Source organism: Salminus brasiliensis, chromosome 5, assembly GCF_030463535.1.
Source record: "Salminus brasiliensis chromosome 5, fSalBra1.hap2, whole genome shotgun sequence".
Taxonomy (NCBI): Eukaryota; Metazoa; Chordata; class Actinopteri; order Characiformes; family Bryconidae; genus Salminus; species Salminus brasiliensis.
Window position 1 is genome coordinate 15,565,879 of NC_132882.1, and position 26,768 is coordinate 15,592,646.

Genomic DNA, 26,768 nt, shown 5'->3' on the forward strand with positions numbered 1-26,768 from the left:
TGCTTTGTAATCCGCCAGTATTGCCGTTGACATTTCACAAGCCACAGAAGAGTCACAATTTATCACCAGACGAACCTGTAATGAACTGGTTTAGTCCTAACAGTGCAAAGAAAACATAAATCCAGGGGTTTGGTATTCAGCAGTGAAAGTGCACAGTCACAACTCACACACACACTCACACACACATACACAAAACCACATGATGACTAATCGATTTTCTCTCTCTGTCTCGCCTCAGGAGGAGGAGATAACGTTATGCATGGAACCAGAACCAGTGACTTTAATTCCTTCTCCAGCTGCACAGAGAGAGGAAGTGATCTCAGCTGGAGGAAGCAGTCCAGGACAGGCCCCTGGGGAGCCAATCACAGAGTGGAAACCCACTGATGTCACACCGTCTGTTAATGATGTGCTGGAGGAAAAAGAGGAGGAGTTAGAATCCTCATCGGTTGGTGCTACGGCAACCAAATGAGTGTTAGGATCAAGACAGACACTGATTTTGACGGACATTTGAAAGCTACATAATCAACTATTTGTCACTTTTCAGGAACCAACACCTTTGTGATGGAACTTACATGACTCTTCAAACACAAAGAGGAAAAAAACAGACTGATTTGTTTTTTTTTGTTTTTTTGTTTTTAGAAAGCCTTATACTTCTGAAGAGGAGGATAGAATGAGGGAGAGTGAAAGAGGATAAAGATACACACAAAGGATTCAGAGAGATCAGTAGAGTGCAGACAAGTACAGCTATGGTCAGATGTTTACATACATTCTTTATCAACATGAATGTCATGGAGAAAAACATAATCTTTTTTTTTGGGGCATAAGAATTTGGTGGACAAGTTTACTTTTTTTCTGAAATCAACACAGGGTCAAAAATGTACATACAGCACACCAAATATTTGGAAAAAGGTCCCTTGAGTTGCTTTTGTAGCCATCAACAAGCTTCTGGCAGAATTCCGGTTGGATATTTACCAACTCTTCTTGGCAGAATTAGTAGAGTTCACTCAAATGTATTGGTTTCCTGGCACAGACCCGGCAGTCCACATATTTCTCATAGGCAGTTCAGGACTTTGGGAAGGTCATTCCAAAAGTTTCATGTTAGCCTGCTTTATCCATTTCACAACCACCTCTGAACATTCAATTGTGTCCAAGTTTTGAATTTGAAATCTGGATCTTGGAATCTGCAGTTGTTTATAAATGGCTTCAGAGACATTTCTAACTTTCCTTCTCAGACCGGGACAAGTGTACCTGGGACTTTTCTACTGTGCTGTGTGTTGGTCAATCCAATTTACCAAGTGCTTTCCAAAATAGGGCACGGAGAAGCTAAGTTAATTATGATAATCAGTAACAGGTTAGGTAAATAGGCCTTTTGAAAACATTGTTTTTGACCATGTATGTATAATTTTGACCCTGTGTTGATTTCAGAAAAACCTAAAAAATGTACTTTGATGTCAAAAATGTTTTTGACCAAACTGTTTTTCTTTCTATCACAGATGTACATTGCCCACTCATTCTGCCTCAGAACAAAATCACAGAAAGCCCAATATTTCCAGGACATTCATGTCCATGATGAGTGTATGTAAACTTCCCATCACAATTGTACATGCATGCTTTACATTAATGATACATATCGCTATAAACAGACATCATAACAACATCTAAAACATCTAGGATCTAAGATTTAACCTATATTTTAATAAATAAAAAAGAACATGTACATGTATAAAATAACTATTCTTTAACAATCTTTAAGACAACATTTCCTTAATCCAACTGGATACCATGTTTGTGATTCCACACCACAGAAAACTAACACTGTTCAGTTCAGCATCACTCAATGGAATAGACTGTAGAACTAAATTGTCCTTCCTAAATGGACTGTTTTCCACCTTAAATTCATATACAGTATAAATCCACACCTACACACACAGAAAAAGTAAAGTACAGTATCTGTTCTTATAACACATCACCAGTACTGTCAGATTACTGTATACAACAATATTCAGTATACTACCATTAGGCACACTGGCACATTTCTACCAACTAAAAAAACCTTAGATCCTACACCAACTGTGTGATCTCCAAAAAGCTTTGAGTAAATCCATTGCTTAATCGTCATTTGGGGGGTTTTATACACAGTCAATTAAAAAGGATCAACTCGGCACTGCTGTTCTAAAGCAACAGTGAGCAGCCTCTGAGCAGGACCAAATGCTACAGTTGCCATGTGAATCAGATCAGAAATATATATAAAATAAGTGCTTGACCTTTACAGACTCATTATATGGTTCTGTGTAAAGTCGAGGCCTGATTCATGTTTATGTATTACAATGTTCTAAACATTTCAGGGACGACCATTAACCTAAATGAGAGAGAGCTACATTCTTAAATATAAAGGTGCTTAACAGGGTTCTTTGAGAATACCATAGAAGAACTGCGACACCATGTCCCATGCTCACATCACGACTTAATAATAAACATGGTTCTTTATGAAACCAACAGTGGGTCTTGTACGGCATTGCTCAAAGGACCCTCAAATCACCTTTATTATTAAGAGTGTAGAGTTTTGGCTGCATAAACTACATAAAACACAATAACACAGATACACACATACACACATACATAGGGTTCTGTGCTGTAATGGATTGTAATCATAGTGTGCTTCCTTCTCTGTGTCCCCTTTGGCATGCATGCTATTTGTCAGTGTACTATGAAGTCCTATACAACACTGTATAGATAATTGCACTGAATTTACTGCTCTAAGCTGGGCACTGATACGAGCTATCTGGAGTTCTGCGCATTTAGGGCTGTCTGATTAAGGGACACAGAGTTGCACAGTTGTCTTCGCATACTCTTTGCACTCTTACTGGTTGGATGAGTAAAGAACAGATGCCTTCAGGACTCTATCACCCTGTGAGGGGGAAAAGGAAACTACATTTCCTACCTTTACAGGAGAAGAAAGGCAGATTTATTTTTCCTCTGGAATTAAAACATTTGTTTGTCTGCACTTTGGTTGAGTCACCACCCGTGTTCATCAGTTGAGCAAAATGAAACGTCAGCCAGCTGGATGTATATAAGTCTGAATGGATCACAGTGTGTGACTAAAGGCAAGTGTACGAGGAAAATGCTGCATCACTGACAAAAAGGGGGGGAAAGACAGACAAAGAAATAGAAAATGTCTTCATTTAAGACGTTTTCAGTCACAAGCAGGATTGTCTGGGTCTTGTCAGATATATGTAAACATACTGCTATGTATATACTGCTAACACTCTTCAGGATCATAACTCAGTTGTTTCTTTATTTTTATACTGCGACATGTCTTTTATTCTGTTCACTGGTGGACATTTCAAATCTGCATTGTAAACAGCAGGCGGACGAAGACCGGACAGAGGTCGCCATGTGTAAATATATCAACATTTAAAGAAAGCTTGGAAAAACGTTCCACCGGGGGGGGAGCCGGAATGAATCAGGGTGCTGATTTAAGTAGACGGGATGTGACCTCATGAAGAACTCAGGCCAATCCGTACTGAACTGGTGTCTTCCTGTTTGTCATGGTGATTGGTTACCATAGTTGCTGTGACCGGACAAACTCTGTATTCAAGTGTATGATCCTTTCCGGGTGCGTTTGAGCTGAGCTGGAACATGACGTATTCCAAAGCAGAAGTGGCTGCCTAGTGTAGAAACAGAGGTTTTCTCCACCACTCATTGTTGTGATGCTGTGCATGATTCACTGAGGATTAAAAATGACAACAGCTGCCAGGACGGTGGCTTATCCTGTCGTTTCTTCGGAAAACACCTCAATTCACCTTTTGATTGTGTGTGCAAGCCGAATTCAATAAGGTCAAAATGAGGTTTCTTGACTTGAATGACTTTATTTATTGATTATTTATGCAATGTTGGGACAATGTTTATTTTTCTACAGAATTGTGAGCACTCCCCCAGTATAGAATGGGACACATGTCGTTTTGCTGAGCTTCTGCGGAATGCGTGGAAACTGGGAACAGTGGAAGATTTGAATGTGTGCACAAGTGCATCCTTGTGATAGATCACATAAGCTTCTGTTCACAACAGTGTCTTTCTAAACACCATGTAACACTTTATAGTGGTTTTCTTTACGTAATGCGAACGTTAACCTGATCTTATTTTCCTCATGAGTAGACTGGCTTAGGTGTTGTTCTTCATTTAGCATTTAAGCTTTCATTGTTGTCATGACTAAAAAATAACGCTTGTGAAAAGCCCTGATCTTCCACTGTTTCTGCACAGTCTTAGAGCCGGGGATGATGGAAGCCCACAGTAAAAGATATGTGCTCATTTATTTATTTAAGATTTATTTGGGGGAGAGACTTAACTTTGCAGCCTGTACAGTACTTATCATTTCTTGATTTAGGCACATTTTGAAATGACATCACTCTGTCTGTGTGAGTGGCTCTGGTTCACTACTGGTTGATTAGCTCCAAATTCACTTTGCTGAAGAGTGGTTGACTCTGTTCAGATCAGTGCTCAGTGATCTTGTGATCTGTGACCTGCTAATGAACAAAGAAAGAAAGAACTCTCAGCCATTGGACTTCTATACCTTCTAAAAACTGGTGGTCAGCATATTGTCACTTTCATGCAAAACCTTGTATTTACATTTTTTAGGCTTTTTTCATCTCTCCAGTTTCCTCTCCAATTTTAGATATCTAATTACCTGGCCGACTGTCCCCCTCCATGCCTCCTCCAAACACAGGCACAAACAGCCACCGCTTTATGAACTGTTGCCAATGCAGCATCACCAGGCAACCAACGTGCTCAGAGGAATGCTGGCCAGCATCACACTGAAGTGATGTGGGGAAAGATGGCCATCTACCACTTGTAGAGAGCAAGGCGAATTGTGCTCTCTCCAGTTCTGGCTGTTGATGGCAGGCAGCAATCCTCGAGTCATTGCGCTGTAGTCTGCTGAACCTCTCAGAGACTTTTTGACAAAATGTGAATCTGGCAGTTGTTCTTTACACTGTGTCAAACTTTCATCATGAATAGAAAAGCCTCAGAATGACTTGGAATATAACATTGACACTGAGCATTGACATTGTACACTGACTTCCACTGAACGTTAAGAAGGGTTTTTCCTTCTCCTGTAAAGTTGCCATTTTGGAAATACAAGGTTTTTGTGTTAGCAACAATATGGTATAGCAGTACTGGGTGGGGACTTATTTTCACAGTTATATCACAAATATGGCACTCCATGGCCCATTTGGCTGCATACTGTAGACAAGGGACTAATTGTATGCTTCCTTTGTACAGATATAAGCCTCTCATCAATTCCAATTCAGCTCATTCAGTTCAGCCTCTAAAGCATATGAGCTAAATGCTGATCCTATCAGTCATCGGTCCATCACAGATCATGGCATGTCATCTCGAAGAAAACAGAATGTGAGGAGTCAAATGTTTCCTACATGCCATCAAGAGCTAATTAAACCAATCTACCAAACACGACAGGCCATGTCCTGATAAGCAGAAGAGAGATGTCATTTCTGGTTAGGTACTTTATTGCTTTTATGTAAGATAAGAATTATGAATGAATAAATAAATAATGAGAAGCCAAATGTATTTCCTTGGATATTACTATTTGTGTTTACAGATTGTTGAATTGATTGCAAATATTTTTTTTTGTATGATAATTCAACTGCCATCTTTCAATACAATGTTGGCATGACTCTGTAAACCTGGTTGTTCTACCTTTCTCTCTTTCTCTGTCTCTCTGTCTCTCTCGCCTTCTCTCTGTCCATTTCTCAGCCGCTGTCTCTCTAACCCTGTGTCGTCTCCTTTTGATGGAAGAATCAAAACAAAAAGTCATTATCATCCATAAATTTGTTTCAAAAACTATGTAAAGGTTCAGACATTTGTATAGATGTGATCCAAATATGTGCTCTATAGACAGGAGTGAATACATTTGGAAATGGACTGATTACAATATCCATAAGTGGGAATTTGATCTGTGATGCCTATATCTATGCATGCTTGTCTGAAGGGTCTAATGACATGGTTCTTCCAATGTGCTTTAACCTCTCTCTCTCCCTCTCTTTTTATCTTTCTCTCTCTTCTTTTTTCCTGCACGAAACAAAACCCCCTACCCAGCCATAGAAAAAATCCTTCTCCTGTCCTACACCCCTCCCCAGATGACAATAATGAAGAACAAACAAATAAACAAAGAAGATTTAATGCTGTATTGTGGAATTTTGTTTTTATGAATGTGAAATGCCTGCAGGCCTGTAAAGTAAAAGACTTGTTTACAAAAAATGACATCAGTAATTATTCCATAACAATCAATTAGTCTCAACCATAAGCAAACAATGTTGTAAGAGACATAAATGCTATATCTTATTAAGAAAAAACAATTAGCGAATCATTCTGGTAATGATTAAGCCTTGGTTAAGCCTGATAATGGTTAAGCCTGGTGATTAGATCTGCAGTTCAGGACCTGCTTCTCAATAACTGCTAAAGAGCAGTGCAGGCGTTGCCAACAGATTGAGAGTAGGTTGAGACACAATACTCAGCATCCTGGGGCCACAGGTGTGGAGAAATGTAGCCATGATGGTGAGAGCTCTGTGTAGAAAATCCCAGAAAAATGACAGATGGTACACCTTTTTCTAGCACATCTGCAGCCTAACCTCAGCTCAGACCAAACTCACCATCCCAGAATGCACTGTGCCTCTCTCTGAGGGTCGAGTTTGTGGAAAATAAAAACAGCAGTCTTAAACAGGCTCGTCATTGCTTTCTCTCTCTCCACTCGACTCTCGTTCGGGCAGAGAATGGAGGGATGAAAGAGGGATGGAAGGAGAGGAGGGGGTGGAAGGCGAGGGTGGCTGGCCTTGAGGGGCACTGCCTGCACCTTTGCTGTTGTCAACCATGACTATACACTCTGTTTCTTTGGCCCCTGTATCATCTTTTGCTTGACTGTTACCTCCATCGCTCCACATCTCTCTATCTCGGGTGGGTGAAGAGGGGGCAGAGGGCGAGGGGGGGGGCTTTTTGGCTTTGCGGCTGGCATCCCGGAAACTGGCCAGAGGGGGGCGCAGTCGCACACCGCTGCGAGTCGAACCCTCAATTGCCTTCTGAAGCTAAGAGAGAGAGAGAGAGAAACGCTAAAGGGTACCTACATACTTGCAAAAGCAAACATTCAGAAAATATACTGTAAATACACACAAACCCACACAATCTATAAACCAATCGAGTACAAGCAACACACTTAATCAGATGTAATTGTACAAGCTCGGATATAATATGAAAGACATGATAGACACTCACCTCTTTAAGGGCCACAACCCCCACCAGTTTACCTATGCTGGTGACATATGCATGACTAAGACCCAACAGAGAGAAAAGAGTATGCGTCTGAAAGAGAGAGGAAAACATGCAATGGGCATGTCCTAAGGGTACAACAACACAAGTATTAACATAATAGCAGCAAAACTATCATCTCTAAAATCCTCATTCAAAAAGAACTTAACTTTAAATGCAAACAAGGGGAGTTTATGTAATTTGGGGTATATTTCTAGTGGTATATTTATCATAATGTTCATGTTGTATTAAGAGCAGTTGGCATTTTTAAAAAGTGCCATTGAAAGTAAAACCTATTTTGGAACTGTAACTGTAAAACGGGCCAATTTCAAAACTAATAGTTTTATTTACCCCCAAAAAATTTACATACACCCAGCGCACTAATGAAAGCGAAGTGAGACTGGAAATGCTAAAAGCTAACGCTAGGGCAGAGAAGAAAGAACCACTAACCGTGAGCTACGCTAGCTTCACTGAAAACATGAGAATGGCTACCCAGAGGCTAACAGTAGGCAGACCGGAGAAGGGAGAATGGATGAGGGGAGGCTAAGCACTAGCGCTAGGTGGACCGGAGAGAGGAGAATGGATGGCCGGATGCTAACTGCTAATGCTATGCAGACCCGAGAAGATGGAATGGCTGACCAAAGGTTATCGTTAGACAGAACAGTGAATGGGAAAATGGCTACAATCTCTTTAGCTTGTTAGCTCGCACAGTGTACTGACTGGACACCGAGAGGACCCAGAGGGGACAGCTATATGGTAAGATTCAGCGATATGTTTACAGTTCTAAGCTATGAGAAACTCTCTATGCTAAGTCTAGCTAAGCTAGGCTGGGCACTAATATGTGGCTGTGAGGTGTCACAGTGATGTAAAACAGAGTATATCCTTCACACCTTCATAAAGAAAGAAAGGTCATCATGTTGCATTCTAAGGTAAAATAACAGGGTTGTAAAAATGCTTCTAAACCCCAACCAAACTCACATACTTACTATTTATACATAAGAAAACAACCTAAAATACGAAATACATTTTTGGTGCTTTGAAATCATGAAATGAAATCAAATGCATCTCTTATCTGCAGAGCTATTCTAAAGCTGTGTAAACAACCGATAGACAGCAAGGCAGTAATTAACCAACTCTGAGTAACCTAAACTATTAGCTTTGTGTGTGAACATTAAAAAGGCCTGTATATGCAGATACCTTATGCAGCGATGTTCTTTCCACCAGCTGAAACGGGGAAGGATCGATCCGAATCTGATCAATGTCAATTGGCTTATCCAACTCAGCCTCCTCCCAAGCTTTGATCTGCACAGGCCAAACAGAACTGCCATCAGTGGTTAGGGTTAGTCACAATCAGTGACTGACTGAAATATACAGAAATATACTGCAAACTGTCAGCCTCTATTAAAAGTGTTTTAACTGAAGTTAAACTCCTTTCACCTCTTCTGTACTCATGCTCTCTGTTATAGGAGGGGGCAAGGGCTCCTACGGAGAAGGGAGAGAGAAAAAATATGTTAAGTTTACAGAGCGAGAGAGAGAGCGAGAGAGAGAGAGAGAGAGCACAGACATTGTAGGGCTGCTTCATAATTCACTGTAAAAATAAGCACTTCAATTTTTCATTCTGCTTTTTTAAAGCTATAATTATTCCATACAGAGTGCCTGATGCCATCTGCTGGAGTGAACTGCTTACTCAGTAAAAATGTGCTCCAATGGCCTAGAAACTCTGCTAACGCCAAAATATGGCTGAGCTCTGCTGAATATGCAGCATAGAAAATGGGGGGATTTGTCTCCGCCTAGTGTTACAGAGTGTGCTACAAAGTGCCATGGGAATGACCGCCATTGTATGAAGGAAACAAAAATAGTCTGAGAGAAAAAAAGAGGCTTATCCCAAAACATAAGGCCACCATTTGACAGCACTGCTGTTTAAGAGAACATAATGCATCAGTTCTTGTCAGGCATCTCAGACGCCTCCATCTTCTAAAAGGACTGGGACAGAGCTCTGTATATGTAGGCCAATGTTCTGTCGTTTTGCTGACACAGTCTTTCTTCCCTTATTAACCCTTTATCTGTTTGTGTGGTACACACCTGTTGCTCGGCCTGCTCTGAAGGGGATGATGTGGAGAAGAAGCGATGAAGGGTGCTCCTCACTGACTTTAGGGTACCTGTGAATATTTATGAGATTCCTTTGTCTGATCATGTGAAAGATATTACCAATATGTATTGGATGTATTGGTTTCCTGCAGACAAAAACTTAAACATGTAGAAATAATATACATTACCAGATATCAGTCAGACAAGTCTGATTTGTGAAGGCTCAAGAAATACAATAAAAATAAGAAAGGGCCTGCAGGGCATTTGAAGTAAATACTACTTAGTTGGATAACCCTGTTATCTTAAAGGTAAGTGATGTCTTTCCGTTTTTTATAATAAATACAGTACTTCTGTTCTACTGTAAAAGAGCAATACTAGAAACATGTGAGTCACACCCACCAGATGCTTTGTGATTGGTGGAGTCCTCTTCAGATTTAGAAAATGTCAATGGGCCATTTTGCTCCTCGGAGACTGTGTTGCTCTGCAAATCATGAATCAGAGTAAATAAAAGTCAAGAAAAGCTTGCTGTCACCACGGTCATCATCATCATTATCATCATCAAAATCCTCATGTTACTTGTGTAATAGCAATAACCTTAAAATATAATCTATATAGAGTATATTTGGGTTAGCATTTCAGAGGTAAAAGTTTTTTTTTATGACAGCTGCTCTATGAACCCATTTTGGCCTCACCTTTTCTCTGTTGTCTTCTTTTTCTTCTTCATCTACAAATGTGAAGGACTCACAGCTGACTTTGGGCCCTGAGCTGGGCATAGCCTGACCTTGGTCATAAACCCGTCTCTCTGCCGACAGCCACCAATCACATGCAGCTTGGAGTTCACACCTCTCAATAGAGCCCAATAAGATCATTGACTCTGAAGACAAAAACACAATTGACCTACATACCCATATATATATTGACTTCAAGCAAAAGCTAATGAAAAGTTGGCCTTTTCGAGATAGAAGGTTTTTGCATGGCAGCGGCAATATACAGTATATATATATATATATATATATATATATATATATATATATATATATATATACACACACACATGTTGCAATCACACGAAAATACACTTTTTTAACATTAGCAATGCATAGTCCCTTGAGGACTTGCGTAGAAAGAAGTATGGTCTGAATACCTTCAGCTACTTGTGGACAGGTTTTTCTTTAATGAGAGTTTGACTTGTGCTGCCTGCTCTTACCTGTTCAGCAACATTCTGGTTCTGTGCTTTTCAAGAATGACCTGATTTTTTTGAGTCTGCATGAAATTTCACCAAGCACTGAAGCAGCTCTTACCCCCAGCCCTGGTCCTTACTTCCAATACATCAGTATATGTTCTAATGTTCACCACATACATACGTACCTTTAGAATCAACTAGCGGGAGAGTTTTTAGGGTGGTGGACTCCAAAAGGTGAACAAGTTCCCGGTATGTGGACTGAGGAGACAGGAACTTCACCTTCCTCACCATGATGTCCTCCACAAAGATATTATATTTACTACAAGAGGTCAAATGGCAGAAGGGTAAGGAAATACAATGCAATTACTGTATTTTTTGTTATTTATTTGAATAGCTGACCTATCTATTCTCAATCTACAACTGTGCTCTTTGTCCTACCTTGCAAGGCTGGACAAGTTTCCAGTACAAAACTCCCATTCAATCTAATAAGAAACTGCAGTACACAGTTTTGGACAAAACACTCCAATTTGTATGTGTGTGCAAGGTCACACTGTTATCCTAATCCTGGGTGTTGGTTTGTGTAGATGAATGGTGGATTCATAGAATAAGCAGAAAGTTCACCACCTTAAGCTGTTTTAACACTAATAATAGACTTCCATACAACGACTGATCATTAACAGTTATGTCAGGGTTTTCTGGTCCCTCAGGGCAATCAGTCTCAGAGACTGTGCCAAGATTCAAAACTCTGTCTGACACCAAGTGCTCTATGTTGTTCATCAAATCAGAATCAGAATTAAGTTAAGATAAAATACAAAAAAATGAAGGGAAATTATAGTAAACCATTGAACACAACACTAATAATACAAAATAATGAGCCAGCTGTTATGGATTTCCCAGCTTCTTTATATTTTCCCTGACAAGAAGCAACAGAGGTCCAACACTACCGGTCCAAACTTTTAGAACGCCCCCAATTTTTTGCAAGGACTTTCTTACAGCCACTCCTCCTGTCAAACCTGCAGCTCCAACTGATGTGCCAAATTTGAGGTCATTAGACTACGTACCATTTCAGGTTAATCACCACTGTCCGTCCTAATCTAATGACAAACAACATTTACAAAAGATTTTACAGAATGATTTTAACCATTGGAGCCTCAAACTTTCTTGAGAGCATTTTCCTACCTTTATATTTAAGCTCATGGTGAACACATTTCAGGCTTAAATGTTTAATGTGTAGGTAATCTACAGAATTTAACCAAGATGTTGAGTAGATTTCTTTTATCCAATGTGATACACCTTTTAAATCATTTCATGAGCCCATCAAATGTGTGAATCTTCTGAAACACATCTTGTATGTTGAGAAGTTCTGGGAAATAAAACTGGAGCATAAAACACAGGGTTATCCCCCAGGTAACAACATGTGTTTAATAGAATAGTCTTCATAGGTGCTATAATCGTCTATGGGGGCTGGAGCAGGAAATTCAGCGTGTCCTTCCCAGTAGCTGTTGCTTTTTACTTTTGATGTAGGAGAAAGCAAGATTTTATTTGCTCACTCCAGCAAGTGATGAATAAACAGAAAATCACAGAAATGTACATAATTCTAGGAAGCCAATAGTACCTAGTTTTGTAATGATTATTGAAGGTTGGCCACAAGTGGCTGAGAAACCATTTAGGCTCATTTTTTTCAGGTATTGTGTCAGCAGTCTAATGCCTTTTACTAAATCTCTTTATGACAAATTATCACTTAAATAGAGCAACAAGGTCACTGGCTATAGCTTCTCACTATTCATCATATTTCATAGACAGACACCTACTTATTACTTTCATTTAAATCATTAAAATGAAACTGCAAAAAATGTAGTTATTTCAACAAATAAAACAAATCAGCACTAGATGTTCTAATCAGGTTGAAAAAGATGTTTCGCTAGTGTTCAGTAATGCCAACCTCACAAAAGTAGCAATAAAATACCACATTGGTGGTCAGAGCATGGTGGGCTCAACTTGGTGCTAATCGGCAAGTATAAAATGCAGTCACAGATGTGTTACCTGATGTGTCCGAAGCCGAGCTCAGGCAGGTAGGGGAGCTTTTTGACCTGAATGATGGAGTCATATAGAGAAGGCTGCAGACCCTGTGCCACCATGTTAGCTAGGATCACCGCCACCATCATGGGCAAGATGTGAGAGATCTGACCAGTCAGCTCAAAACAAATCACCGCAGTGGACACTGTGTGTGTGACCGCACCAGTCATGGCTGCTGCACCTACACACACAAATATGTGTACATATGTGTGTGAGTACATGTGTGCACACATACAAACACACACAAAAACACACAAAGCCTGCAAGATGGAATAACTCTGATAACTCATACAGACACACTGACAGGTTGTAACGCATGCAGTGAGGTGATGAGATGATGCTAGACAGATGTGCTTGCTGACCGATAACAGCGTAGCCTCCAGGAAGGATTCGGTAAACGATGCCATCAAAAAGAATTCCATTGGGGAAAAGAGTGGCCATGATCTCTCCCACCAGCCGGCCGAATGCAGCTCCTACAGCAGAGTTGTGGCATTTGAACATACATAGACTAGATTAGATTCCATTCAGGTTTTTTTGTTTATAAACTTAAAACTGAAAAATGATGCTCGCATAAGTCTTAAACCACTTCAGACTAGTACTTGGTAGAACCAGCTTTTGTTGTTGAAATAGCTTTAAGTTGTAGAACCAGCTTTAAGTTGTCTGGTAGTATCTCCCAGTATTTTGTACCAAGGTGCCCAGTCACCACTGAGGAAAAGCATTCCCACAACATGATGCTGCCACCTGATACTTCACGGTTGGGATGCTGTTTGTTAAGGAATAGTGCCTGGAAAGCATGATGCAGCCTCCATTTCCTCACAGTTGTGATCCCTTATCCCTGTTATTACTGGGATCTCCAAACAGTTTGCTTATTGCGTCGCCTATTTCTAGACTATATGTTCAAAAGCTACTTAAGGTTGCACCCATTGGCACCATCACTAATGCCATGTGTGAGCTAGTGGGGTATGATGCCTCCCTAAAGTGTTCTTTAGAATGATGTTGCTCCATCCAGTACTTCTGGAATGAGTTGGGAAGCTGACCACACTAACAATCTTGTTACTGCAAATCAATTCCTTATGGCAATGCCTCAAACTTTAGTAGAAATTGAGGGAATTTAGTAGAAATTATCTGTAAATAGACGCCATGTTAAGCTTTACGAGGACTTACATTTGTATTTCAAACAATGGCTGGTTTCCTCATTTATAATGTCTCTGCTTCTGCAAACAGCAGGTTAGGTTAGGGACATTAAACTACTGTAACTGCATGATTCTGTAACCTTCCTGATTCTGTAACACTCCAACCCTGCTGCTGGAGAGCTACCTTCCCACGAATCCCAGATCCAATCCTAATCCGCCGTACCTCTAAATAATTACTGCCTTTAGAAGTCCTCAATTGCCTGAATGAGGTGTGTTTGCTTTGAGTTGGAGTAAAACATGCAGGAAGGTAGGTCCCCAGGAGGAGGTTTGGTGACCACGGTTGTAAAAACTAAGAAATAAGTAAGAACTTATTTGAAGCTGGTTGATCATATCAAAACTCACAAACCCAGGATAAAGACAGGCATGAAAGCACCGGAGGGAATAGGCATCGTCGTAGATACTGCAGACATCCAAAACTGAGTCACAGAGAAATACAGAGACAGGAAAACAGAGGGAATAATACATGGTGTGCTTTAGCATTCTGACACAGTGATTAGCAAGAATGTGAACCAACGTGTAAGTCAATTAGACAGCAACCCTCGTAAAGCTTTAAGTGTGTGTTTTAAGCACTTCTCTGACAAACAGAATAAATTTTACTTCCAAGTAAACTAGTAAAAGTTCTACAATGTGCTTACAGTTGTGACATATTGGCAAATATGTTTACATGTTAAATTCATCTGCCCTACAGCTGCAGGGTCACAGTAAAAGATCTTGTCCCTGCTTCCCCATACGAAGGGGAGATGTCTTTTTTTTGGATGTGAAATGTGCACAAGTGTGTACCTTCATGATGAAAAACAGGATAAGGATGATGAAGACGCTGACTTGTGGATGGAGCCAAACAGTGGAGCGTCCCAGGCCAGGGGGTGGAGTGGAGCCCCAAATCTTTGTCCAGGTGAAATTATCAAACAAAGAGTTGATACACTCTCTTGGCATCAGCTAAAAAGAGGAGAAAAATCTATTTTTATCAACTTTATTTTGGGTCATATAAGCCTAAACTTTACATAATCAATTTTAGTGTAATTTTTGTGATTTGTGAAGGCAAAACATTTGTTGGTGAAATTATAATAAATGCATGGACAAAGAATGGAGCACAGTACCTCACCAGCCATGAACTGGCCAAAGCCAGGGGGAAACGTGAAGGTGGAAATAATCAGCGTTACCACGCCAGGGTAGATTAACCGGCTAAAATAAACACATAAATAAATAAATAAATAAACACACTGCAATAATGGTGCAGCACTGTGATTAGTACCACATAAATGTTATAGACAGTTACACTGTTTGAGTGTTAAGGATGTAAAACACTATACTATATTAGAAAAATACAAGTAAACATAAATGCAGTTCTCAGAATGTGATGTTTTCATTTGTTCAGTTCCACCAGCAGCTCACCTGATTCACACTCAGGTCCATTAGTATTTGGACAGTGATATTGTTTTTGTAATTTTGCTTCTGTACACCAACACAATGGATTTAAAATGAAGCAATTAAGATGAGACAGATTTCTAAATGAAGTTGGATCCATCATTTAGAAAAGAGAACTGTATGCCTGTATGTAAGAGATGGTCTCACTGTTTTGTGAGGAAACGGGTCAGTGCTGTCGGCCGTCTCATCAGCAAAACAACTTGTCTGTTCAGATAGACGAAGAAAGCTCCCAGGAATCCACATGAGATCCTGTGTGAAAGAGAAATACAGGGTTGTTCAGAGAGATTTTACCAACATATTCTTCCTCTCTGACAACAAAACCCCTGCAGCTCCTAAACCCGATAAACACATTCTCTGTATAACTTCAACTGAGCATTTCTGCATGGGGCATGTAGGACATGTAGGATGTGTAGGACATGTAGGATGTGTACGCACCCAATGACTGCAAATGCTGGCAGCTCCTGCAGGTCAAAGGGAAAGTCCATGCGAAAGTTTGTGCGGAACAGAGCTGTAATAGTGACTGTGGGAAAAGTGAAAAGAGAGAATCTCACCATCAATGCAATAGTCAATACTCAGCCCATCACTGAAGTGTGAATAATGCACATACAATGAGATTAGTATGTGCATGGGGCATGCATTTATATTGCCCTATTAAAACTGTTTGGGGTGTGTGTGTGTGGGGGGGGGGGGGGGGTGTGGGTGTCCAACCAGAGTCTTTGTTCCACACAGAGAGCACTCTGAATATAAAGGCACTGAAGGTGGCAGCAAAGTATCCTCTCCAGTAATTCCTCACGGCAAAATATGTGGACGTGACCTCAATACTGAACAGCACGCCTGCAGGGGAGAGGTAGAGAGAGTCGAAGAATGAAAGAGAGAGAGAGAGAGAGTTGCAGAGGTGGTTGTGGTGTGGGCAGCGTTGTGAGCAATACAGATGCAGTTAATAAAAGAAGAATGATGTACAGAAGAATAACAGAAATAACAGAAGGTGAGAGGTGAGCACGTGAGATAAAAAAGAGAACAGCAAAAGGAGATAAAGTAGATATGCAAAACATAGCAGTGCAGAAAAAGAGAGAGAGAGAGAGACAGAAAAATAGAAGATAGAAAGTGAGAGTGAAAGAGAGAGAGAGATAGAGATAGAGTGATGTAAAATTAGAGAGAGACAGAAAAAAGGGGGAGAAATATAAAAACAAGAGAGAGAGAGGGGTGAAAGAAAGGGGAGGAGAGAGAGATAGATTATAGGAGGAAAATGAAAGAGGAGAAAGTTAGGTAGATGGAGAAATAGAAAATAGGGAGAGAAAGGGGAGAGAGGAAGAATGGGGGAAAGGAAGAGGGAAATGGAAAGAGAGAGAGAGATGGAGTAGAAAAATATGAGATAGGAAGAAGAAGAGAGTAGTGAGAGAGAAAGAGAGAAAGAGAAAGAAGAAGGTGATGTAAAAATAGAGAGAGGGAGAGGAGAGAGAGATAAAGAGAGAGAAATAGAAAAACAGCAGATAGAAGATAGAAGGGGGAGAGAGAGAGAGAGAGAGAGAGAGAGAAGACAAAGGGAAAAGAGAAAGCGGGAGAGAAATACAAAAACAGAAGACAGAAAGGGGGGAGAGAAAAATGGGAGAGCGAGAAAGTGCGAACGAAATAGGAGGGAATTGAAAGAGAAGAAAGCGAGGTCAAGAAAAAGACAACAGAAGGAGGGAGAGGGGAGAGAGAACAGGAAAAGAAAGAAAGAAATGAGAAAGCGAGGTAGAAAGAGAGAGAGAGGGAGAGCGATAAGCTGCTTTGTTAGGCAACAATAAAAACTACTGTAAATCTCAATGACTCATGTAATGATGGCTACTGAATATATTTTCATTTGGATTTAGCCTATAGCACACACTTTGTCTGTGACTTGATTATGGAACAACTCAAATGGGGAATGACTGGGGGAAAGGATTTGCTTTATACAGTGAGAGAGGACAGGGGAAAAAAACACAGAGGGAGGGAAACGGGTGTTTTACCTCCAAGAGGAGTGCCGAAACAGCAGCCGACCCCTACAGCACACCCCACTGTCAGAATATCAGTGTAACCATAGGGGTTCTACTGAGAGAGAGAGCGAGAGAGACAGAGAGAGAGAAAGAGAGAGAGAGAGAGAGAGATGGAGGGGGGTGTTACAGAGAAAAGAGGTGAGGGAGGAGTTGAGTAATAGAGAGGAGCGATGGGAAAGAGGGCACAGAGATTAAGGGATGCATGAGGATTGGGAATGACAGAGTGAGGCCATTGTGTGGGTGGGAGTCAAGATAAAAGAGAAAGAAGAAAACGGAGAGAGAGGGAGAAAGAGAGAGAGAGAGTTGGGGTGAAAGAAGAGCACAAAGGGAATGAAGGAAGAGAGGAACAGTGGGGAAACAAACGGGTGAAGTCATTAAATGATACCGGAGAGCAAAAAGCATGACAGCAAAACCCAACACCAAGACCCTTGTAGCTCTGCACACCACAGCGTTTACACAGCACACCTCCGCCCAACTTTCCATTAGATGTCCGTAATAACCACGTTCCCACTGAGTTATATAGTATAGTTATATAGTAATGTATGGTAATGTGCTGGGGGATTGATTCACAAGGCAGGATTTCTCAGTAAAAATAGGACTATCCTTTATTTGTCAGGAGGAGTTTTCCTAACTGGCAATTAAATCAGAGAAGATCATCTGCACCGTGTGGCTGCTCCAAGAGAGAAAACAAATACTGCGGACGACCAAAATCCAAACAATTCGGACAAGAAGCTACACTATATGTCCAAATGTTTGTAGACACCCCTTCCAATGAATATATCCAGCTACTTTAAGTTGCACCCATTTCTGACATACATGCAAATGCACACACAGCTTGTCTAGTCCCTGTAGAGAAGTACTGTCAACAGAATATGACTCTCTGGAGCAGATAAACATAAACCTATTGGCACCATGTCTAAAGTCAGGCATGGGCAATAGGTGTATAAAGCACTGAGCGATGGAGCGGTGGAACTGTGTTCTCTTTAATGACGGTGCTCCACCCAGTTTCTCTGGGGTGAGCTGGAGAGTTCAGAATGAGGTGGGGTGGTGGAGCATTTCTTCAAATTGTCGGTAAAGCAGCATCATTTGACAACTTCACATGTTAGGAGAACACTAACTGCTAATTCTGTAACATCAGACAAATGTCACCCATATTGGTAAGCATGGCTGATAAATGATTTGTATGTACTTATGTATGTTTGAATGATTAGGTTTTTACCTTTCACACCAGTATTTTGGCAACCAGGATAAACTCAGAAGGCACAATGAATGAGAAGGTATCAGAATACTTTTGTCCATATAGTGTAGGCTTTTTTCCAGTCAATGATGTACATGCTGGTTGATGTGCTGGTCGGTATGGCGCAACAGATCACTACCTGCCAGTAAGCTATCACACCATGGGTGGGAGACCAGGGTTCGATTCCTGGTCTGGGTAACTGTTCTGTGCTACACCAATAGGAGTCCTCAATGAAGACTCCTAACACTACATTGGCCCACCTTTGTAATATGAGTAACCTTCTAAGTCGCTTTGAATAAGAGCGTCAGTTAAACCAGGCATTCCAGTGATTCCGGACAGAATAGGAGGGCCCTAATTAGTTGCTGACTTTTCTAGTATATGATCTGGTTTTGTTCCACATATAAGTATATCTAAAATAAAAAATGAAAACCAAAAAAAAATCCAATTAATCAAATTCCATGAGCCCACATTTTAGCCAAATGTAAGGATTGTATAGTAGAAAGGACCCTGGCCTCTTTTCCTTTTCCTCTTCATCTGATAAAATGAGAAATCCTGCATTGTGAAATATACTCCCACTCCCCACCCCCAATCTAAATCCTATGGAAACATTGATATTAGGGACACCTAACATTACCTGGGACCTGAGATTCAAACCCAAAAGCATAGCAGAGTGAGGGGGAGGGAAGTACGGGGAAACATTCAGCCACACTACTCTGTCTCTTTCTCCTCTATAGAGAGAGAGTATAAACACACTGTACATATGATGCAGCGTATGCTGACTAAAACAGACGTTACTTGCCTCCTACAGGGGCTGCGAAACAGGTGCCCACTCCCACCGCACACGCACACACCAGCAGTTCCTGAACGTGGACACCACTCTGGGCAGGGTTAAGAAAAAGCGCAGAGACACACACACATATACATACACACAATCAAGGGAAAGGAGACAGGTAATACTCATGCCAGACAATCCTATTATTACAGGTAGACAAAAACAAGACAAGAATGAACAGAGAAAATGTGAGAAACAGTACAAAAAGAGACAGGTTGACAAGGATGGAGACAGAAAGACAAGGAAAGAGAGACAGAAACAAATCGATAAGGAATAAAATGACAGCCTGTGTGCTAAAAAGAACATTAGACAGACAGAAGAAAGATAGGTTATCAGACATCATTACATAGCGTTACAGCACAGTAAGTACACTATTATGATAGCTGTTAACTACTGATCTAAACCCAGTGCAGTAATGAAGGTTCAGTCTGATCCTAGATCAGCAGTAAGAGCTACAAGTTTTCTGTGAGCCAGCATGAACATGCTGATATAACAGGCTCATGCCAGGACAGCCCAGCCTCAAACCATAAGCACACACTGCTGCTGACGAGCTGGTGGCAGTTTTACCTCATACACCCCAGTGAAGATGGACAAGACTCTGCTCAGTACAGCAGCGCAGATGCTTGCTATGTGGACGAAAGGGCCCTGAGAATTAAAGAGAAAAAAATATATATATATACAGCAATTCAAACATAAAACTAGGTAAATAAAGGATTAAAATGATCTAACTGTTTTAATATTTAACGTATGTAAATATTAAAAATGTAATATCAATATTAAATGTAAAGATTTCACATTTAAATGGCAAAGATTTGCCATCTGTGTACAATCTGTGAATATCTATCTACTTTCTCTTGCTATAAGCTTTGCCTTATTAATTATTATTATTTTATTGCTGTAGATTATAATCAGCTTCATCTTTTTTATAATGCTTGAAAAGAGAACTGCATCAGTCAAATTGCAATGCTGTTAATGGTGACACTGTGTTTTATCCCTCTAGAGGGCTTCTTTAACAAACCACTTGAGTTAACAAATAATCTGCTGTTCTTCCAGCCTGTCAGCATATTTAAAAAAACGCATGTTAGGGGACGTGTATTAGAAAAGTGCGCGGAGACAGGGCATAATGTCCCACGAGCAGCAATAGAAGAAACATGACAAGAAACAGCAGGATCTAATTACAGATGAACTGCCAAACATCCTCATGTGACATATCTGACTCTCCACATGTGGATGCTTTGTAGCCTCACCAGATAGTAATCTTGTTATGTTGATACTAAAAAGCAAGTGAGGTCAAGTGTTGACATTGACGGAACCTGTTTTTTCTCTGAAGTAGTGTGCATTCGCCTTCTGTTTCAGTTTGTAGTGAAATGTGAGATCACCGACATAAAAAAATGTACACCATTCCTAGCATCACATTCACGTTTTGCTGTGAGTCACATCTGTAAAATCAGCCAGCAGTCCATTGTTACACCTGTGTTATGCTCCCCACATAGATATGATCTTGGATCAAATTTTATTATTTAATAATGGTCACAACACAGAAATGGGTCCTACAGTTTCATACTAATGTAGATATATTTACAAAGACACTATAACACAGAGAGAAAGACAGAAAGGCAGAGTTAGGGAAATGGTCATTAGAAGGGGAGAGGACTACTACCTCCTTTCCCAGAGGCATTCCACTGCCCAGGCTAGCGGTCAGGCCGATGACTTTAGCCACAAAAGCTTTCAGAGTCAAATACTCCTTCAACACCACCCCTCGCAGAATGGTCTTGAGCTCTGGGATACCAGAACCTAAAGGAGAGTTTATTAAGGAGGAAAACGGAAGAAAAAGAAACGTGAACAGAGAAAATACATGAACTGCCATAATAATACCACCTGCTTAATACTGAGTGTGCCTTCTTTGTGTCACCACATCAGATCTGACTATTCAAGGCATGGATGTCACAAAACCTCTGAAGGCATTCTGTGGTATCTGGCACCAAGACCTTAGCAGCAGATCCTTTAAGTCCTGTAAGCTGCGAGGTGAGGCCTCCATGAGCAGCAATAGCCTTAAGTGCCTATGATCCTCCTGTCGTCGGTTGTCCTGCCTTGGAGCACTTTTGGTAGGTAATGACCACTGTACACTGGAAACACCACACAAGAACTGCCGAGTGTTTTGGAGATGTTTTGATCCAGTTGTCTAGCCTTCACACAATGTGGCTCTTGTCAAAGTACTTATGCTTTTAACGCATCATCTTTAAGGACTGAATATTCTCTTGCTGCCTAATACATCCACCCCTTGACAGAGGCCACTGGAGATGAAGTTCATAACACTTGGAAGAGAACGCAAGTCCTTTAACATCAGCTAACAGATGTCTGCACTGGCTAGCACTGCACAGAGAAATGCTGGGAGAGGGACAACCATTCTACTCTCCCAGAGAGAGCTAGGCCAATTTTGCTTTCTGGGACTCCCAGCTACGGATGGCTATGGCATCACTGGGGATCGAACTAGCGATCTCACAATAATTGTGCCAATGATTAGGGATCCAGTGCCAGCTTTTATATCCCATCTTTAACCTACCATTCTGTATTTGTACAGAGCTGAAACGACAATAAAAGCCACTTGACTTGAGTCACCTGCAGACTTTGTCATGCAAGTCTTTTTTTTTTTTTTTTTTGAGAATTCTAAATATAACCTAAATACAGTTTATAGCTTATCTACTTGCTTAGTCTGGCTATAAGCTTTGACTTACAATGTTTGTAAGGTATGTCTTGTTGTTGCTATATTTGTTGCCTGTGGTGAAGTACTTTGTTGAACAAATCCCAGTATGAGCTCAGCAAAGCAAATTTTATAGTTTAATTTTTAATTACAAATGAAATATTTAATTGTTTAAAAGTTGCATTGCTTTGTCTGCCAGTTTTTTTCATGCTTGAAAAGAGAATTGCATCAGTCAGATTGCAATGATTTCGGGGCATGTTCTGCTGTTGTTGCCACTATGTACCTTTATCCCCCTCACTTAAGCAAATAATCTGCTGTTCTCCCGGCCTGTCTGCATATTTGAAAAATGCATGTTAAGGGGTGTGGATAAGAAAAGTGTGTGGAGGCAGGGCATTATAAAGCAGCGACAATGGAGGAAAACTTGGCAGCAGCATCTAACTGACTAATTGCTAAACAGTGCTAACTAAGACAGCACCAACCTGCAGTTCATCTCTCAATACATACTAAACTATCTGTCTAACCACAACGACTGCTAAAGGTTAAACAGTGCTAGAAAGCACAGCACATTGGAGTGGGTTAGCATGTATGTGAAAAATCTTGTCCAGTGTTCACTCTCTCTTTAGGCTGGCGCTGGGGAAATGACAAGGGCAAAATAAAAAGAGTACTGAAAAAGACTATTCAACAATTTTAGATAAGCATTAATGAAAGCAGCCACAGAACAGTGAAGTGAGTGATAGCCAATCAGGACTGGGTTTCCCCGAAAGCATCTTAGTACAAAGAAGATTCTTGAATGATTGAATGAGCATCACACCAAACACTCTCTCTACCAGTTAAGATAATCTTAACACTAAGAGCCTGTTCACTAACATTTATTAACAACAATTTATTATTAACAACAATAATAATAATAATTATCATTATTGTGGATCTTGGCCACTCTCTCTTTATCTCTACTATCTCTACTACTCTTTCACTCTCTTCTTTTTGTTATATTAATGCACACAAATGGCATAAATAGATCTAAATAGATAGTTAGAAAAATAAATGCAAGAAATGTAGAATGTGTCCCAAAGAGTCCAAAAAAGGGAAGAGGCAAAGAAAAAAGAGGAAAAGGAAGAGAAACTGAGTATTAAGTGATGTGTTTTAGAGATATAGAGGATGTTGCTATGAGGAAAGTTGAAGAATTGAGGTGCTTGCTTTCATTTGGAATAGAGAAAGAGAGAGGGGATACGTTGTACACACCTATAGCTTGTGGGGCAACCAAGTGGCAGAAGAGGGAGGAGAATACAATGAGTATTATGGGATAGGTGACCCAGGCCAGATACTGAAGTGGCACATTCCCCTTCAGCTCTGCATGCATCCATTTATACGCTGAGAAAAAGAGAGACAGAGTTTTTTTTGTGAGCAAGGTTTCTTCACACAGCTCGAGAAGATTTTAGGAGATCAAGGTTGGCACCCTACCTTGCAGGCTTTTAGCACTAGCGTAGTCCATACTCCAGCTGACCAGAGCCATGGTGAGGCCCAGCAACACCAGGAACAGCCAGTCCTCCCCGAGTTTCGTTATTATATACTTCTGAACCCGGCCAAGGCAATCTACATAACAAAAACCCCCACCAACAAGAAATGCATCAGTATGAAAAATAATGCTGGCAACAGCAGAATTTCAGCATCATAAAACTGAGCTTAAATCCAATGTATAGGCAATAAATCTAACTCTCACCACTTTGACGCTATAATGCAGCCAATAAACCAAAACATGTTTGGTGTCCAAAGTATGCTTATTTAGTTTTGCGCTGAAGTGAAGAAGCCAATAGAGCAAACAAGAAATAATATGGGCACTATCAAGGGTCATGCTTTTGTTGGAATAACTGCCTCTACTGTCCTGGAAAAGCTTTCTACTAGATTTTGGAACAATGTTGTGAGGATCTGAATGTATTCAGTGACAAGAGCATTAGCGAGGTCAGGATGTTGGATAATCACCACACTACCTCATCCCCAACTCATAGATGGAGCACCATGATTCCAGAGAACACAGTTCTACTGCTCCACAGCTCAATGCTGGGAGCTTTATACCCCTCTGGCCAACACCGGGCATTAGGCATGGTGCCAATAGGTTGCATGATTGTGTCCTTTATGGTGTCAATTTTCTCCGGCAGTATCCATGACTGGGAATTGTGCAGAAAAAAATAGTGAAATAATTTTCTACCCACAAAACCACCTCCCTTACCTTGACATTTAGATTCAGGGCGGGGTGTCTTTGTTGAAGAGGAGTGGCTGAAACCCGAGGTCATGGGTCCCGTTTCCAAGGTGACATGATGTGCCCGGCCGATGCCTCTCCTGGTGGCATGTTTCTTTGATTGCTTCTCAGTAAGCAGACGTGTGGCCTCCCTCCTGGCAAAATTACCCAGCTGCTCCCTGTATTCTCCATACAGCTGAAGGAAGCACATGATGATAGCGCCATAAAGATAAATATATAAAATTATATGATATAACACAATAATATATTGTAAAACTATTATTAAATAGCACATTATAGTGGTCTAGGGTATCTGGTTAGCCATAACATAAAGCAGTAATATAGTAGCTATCTTCTAGCACTAGGATACCCAATATCCTGACTGACAGGCTTTGATACTGGAGGAAAAAGAAGGAATCAGATCCAATTCTCTAACAAATTCTCAAACTGAATTTCTTGCAACACAACATAAAGGCAAAGTGGGTCACAAGACAACAGAAGCCACATTACGTTTAACACTGACATAAACACAAAATGTTTTAGTAAAAAAAATTTTACTTCTACATTGAATCAAGTCAAATAACCATTTAAATCGTAATGTTTTTTTTTCTCTATGATGAAAAACATCTCGTATATGGTTCTTTATCCCCTTGGGTCCAACTATTATTATTTAGCTATTAATCTTAATGCAGAAACTGCTGTGGATGATTTAGTAACCCCACATGGCTCTATTTTGGGGCCAATGAAACTGATGTTAATTATGACAGCACAAAGTTATGAGAGTAAAAAACTGAGGTGTGGGCTTACACACAGGGTCTAGCAAGTTAAATAACCTTTTTCTAGATCTGTATTATAACCCACTTTGCTAAGAGTGTAATAGAGAACTGTACTAGAATAAACTATAAGTGAAATTGCTGTTATGTGCGGTCTCCCTCAAATAGCCACTTACCAGCTGAGATTAGAGAACACACATAGGTGTATGTATGCATATATGTGTGTGTGTGTGCGTGTAAGGGAGACGCAGTCATCTGTCAGACAGAAATAGTCAGGCTGAGTCTTACAGGGCAGCATGGAAAAAGAACTCCCTAGAGAAACTGCCTCAACACACACCTTAGCACACGCACACACACACACACACACACTTACTTGTGTATGTATAAACTCATACATAACTCACCTAACTAAAGGGACGCTGTAGAAGACACACTTGCCAGGTGAAGCCCATACAATTTAAATTTTTGCACAAGGATCAAACACACACACAGACACACCCACACATACATACACATACGCATATGCATACACTGGTAGAACTTGACAACTGTCATGAGAAGGTAGAAGGGATTCTTCATTACATTCTTTAGCTTCCTTATGATACACACAACCTCTCCTTCTAACTCACTACCTCACACAGCAGATCAGATTCAGCCCACACACATACACAGAGACGGACACAGACGCACATACAAGAGCTGAGCCTTATCCCGAACTTCGTAAACAGACAAGCGCAACTTTACATACCCAAAACCAGCACTGTAAAGATGATAATGCGTCACACTGATACAGATCATGCAATTTTCTTTCAAAAGAACAGATTTTTGAAAGCATTTATTGCATCTTTGAGGAACCTTTTTTGTGATCTATCACCTCCTCACACTTTTGCTTGTAAACTATAATGATTTCCGTATACGGCTTTAAATTTTACTAACTTTCTGACAAGAAATGGAAACTTAATTAATGTGCTTCAGTCTGTAACACAAGTGAAAACCAAGTGAATCGTATTTTTTGAGAAATCTGCAATATCAGTGTGATATATAATAAGAAATAAGTAATTATCTTCTGTATTAAACAATATTTAAATAATTCCAGTAATATAATAAATTAAATAAATAATAATTAATTACGTAAATAACAAAATACAATCATACAATACATGTTTTCTGCTCCCTGGTGAGTTATCTGTGCACAGCATGCACCAGAAAGATGCCTATAGATTTGTACAGACAAAGGCTAAGCATGAAATTCAATACTAAATAAAGGTCATATATGCAAAGTATTAGTTAATTAGAAAAATTAATTCATTCGGACAATTATTTAATGGTTCAGTCTTTAAAGGGTTAATATCTTTTGACATTAGCATCTCACTCTCACCTTTTCACTTTTGTCTTATTTTATTCCATTTGTATGTATTACTAATGTTATTTAATGTTTAATACCTTCCCTTGTAAATATATTGTTGCAATCATCTGTTGAAAATTTAATTTAAACCATTTAAATTGTTTGTTTTTTGTATATATTTATTTCTCTTCATGTAAAGCACTTCTAATGGCTTCTATGTATGCAAATAGAGCAGATTTGTGATCTTGTCTGAAGGATCTCCACATTAATGAGCCTAATTTGTACAGAGTAACAAATTAAACAATACCTCCATTACATTTTATTCTGTTTTTTGTCTCTGCTTCTTTCCA

At 40.1% G+C, this 26,768-nt stretch overlaps 2 protein-coding genes across 9 annotated transcripts in view; one reads left to right on the top strand and one right to left on the bottom strand.

Moving 5' to 3' along the window:
- The window catches only part of fam131bb (family with sequence similarity 131 member Bb), a 45,608-nt gene extending 39,383 nt beyond the window's left edge, over nucleotides 1–6,225 (top strand). For all 8 annotated transcript variants that reach the window (XM_072679572.1, XM_072679580.1, XM_072679574.1 and 5 more), the window contains one exon: nucleotides 239–6,225. In XM_072679572.1, the coding sequence (XP_072535673.1) occupies nucleotides 239–469 (231 nt within the window). In that variant the 3' untranslated portion in view covers nucleotides 470–6,225. The remainder of the gene's footprint in view (nucleotides 1–238) is intronic.
- On the bottom strand, nucleotides 6,202–24,511 carry clcn1b (chloride channel, voltage-sensitive 1b). Its single transcript, XM_072679165.1, has 22 exons — nucleotides 24,292–24,511; nucleotides 23,526–23,657; nucleotides 23,307–23,435; nucleotides 21,024–21,157; nucleotides 19,931–20,008; nucleotides 17,268–17,346; nucleotides 15,988–16,113; nucleotides 15,715–15,799; nucleotides 15,427–15,528; nucleotides 14,952–15,036; nucleotides 14,635–14,790; nucleotides 14,201–14,270; nucleotides 13,024–13,134; nucleotides 12,629–12,842; nucleotides 10,771–10,904; nucleotides 10,095–10,276; nucleotides 9,802–9,883; nucleotides 9,397–9,473; nucleotides 8,752–8,796; nucleotides 8,512–8,616; nucleotides 7,282–7,368; nucleotides 6,202–7,094 (listed from the first exon to the last, which is right to left on the bottom strand). The coding sequence occupies exons 1-22, from the start codon at nucleotides 24,509–24,511 to the stop codon at nucleotides 6,729–6,731; spliced, it is 2,799 nt and encodes a 932-aa protein (XP_072535266.1). The 3' UTR covers nucleotides 6,202–6,728.
- Between the last annotated feature and the right edge of the window lie 2,257 nt (nucleotides 24,512–26,768).

Coding starts and splice junctions, on each gene's coding strand:
- clcn1b (XM_072679165.1), bottom strand. CDS start 24,511: ATGTGCTTCCTTCAGCTGTATGGAGAATACAGGGAGCAGCTGGGTAAT. Junction 14,791..14,951: donor GCCAGTTCATGGCTGGTGAG/GTACTGTGCTCC, acceptor TCCTCTTTTTAG/CTGATGCCAAGAGAGTGTAT. Junction 10,277..10,770: donor CCCGCTAGTTGATTCTAAAG/GTACGTATGTAT, acceptor TTTTGTCTTCAG/AGTCAATGATCTTATTGGGC.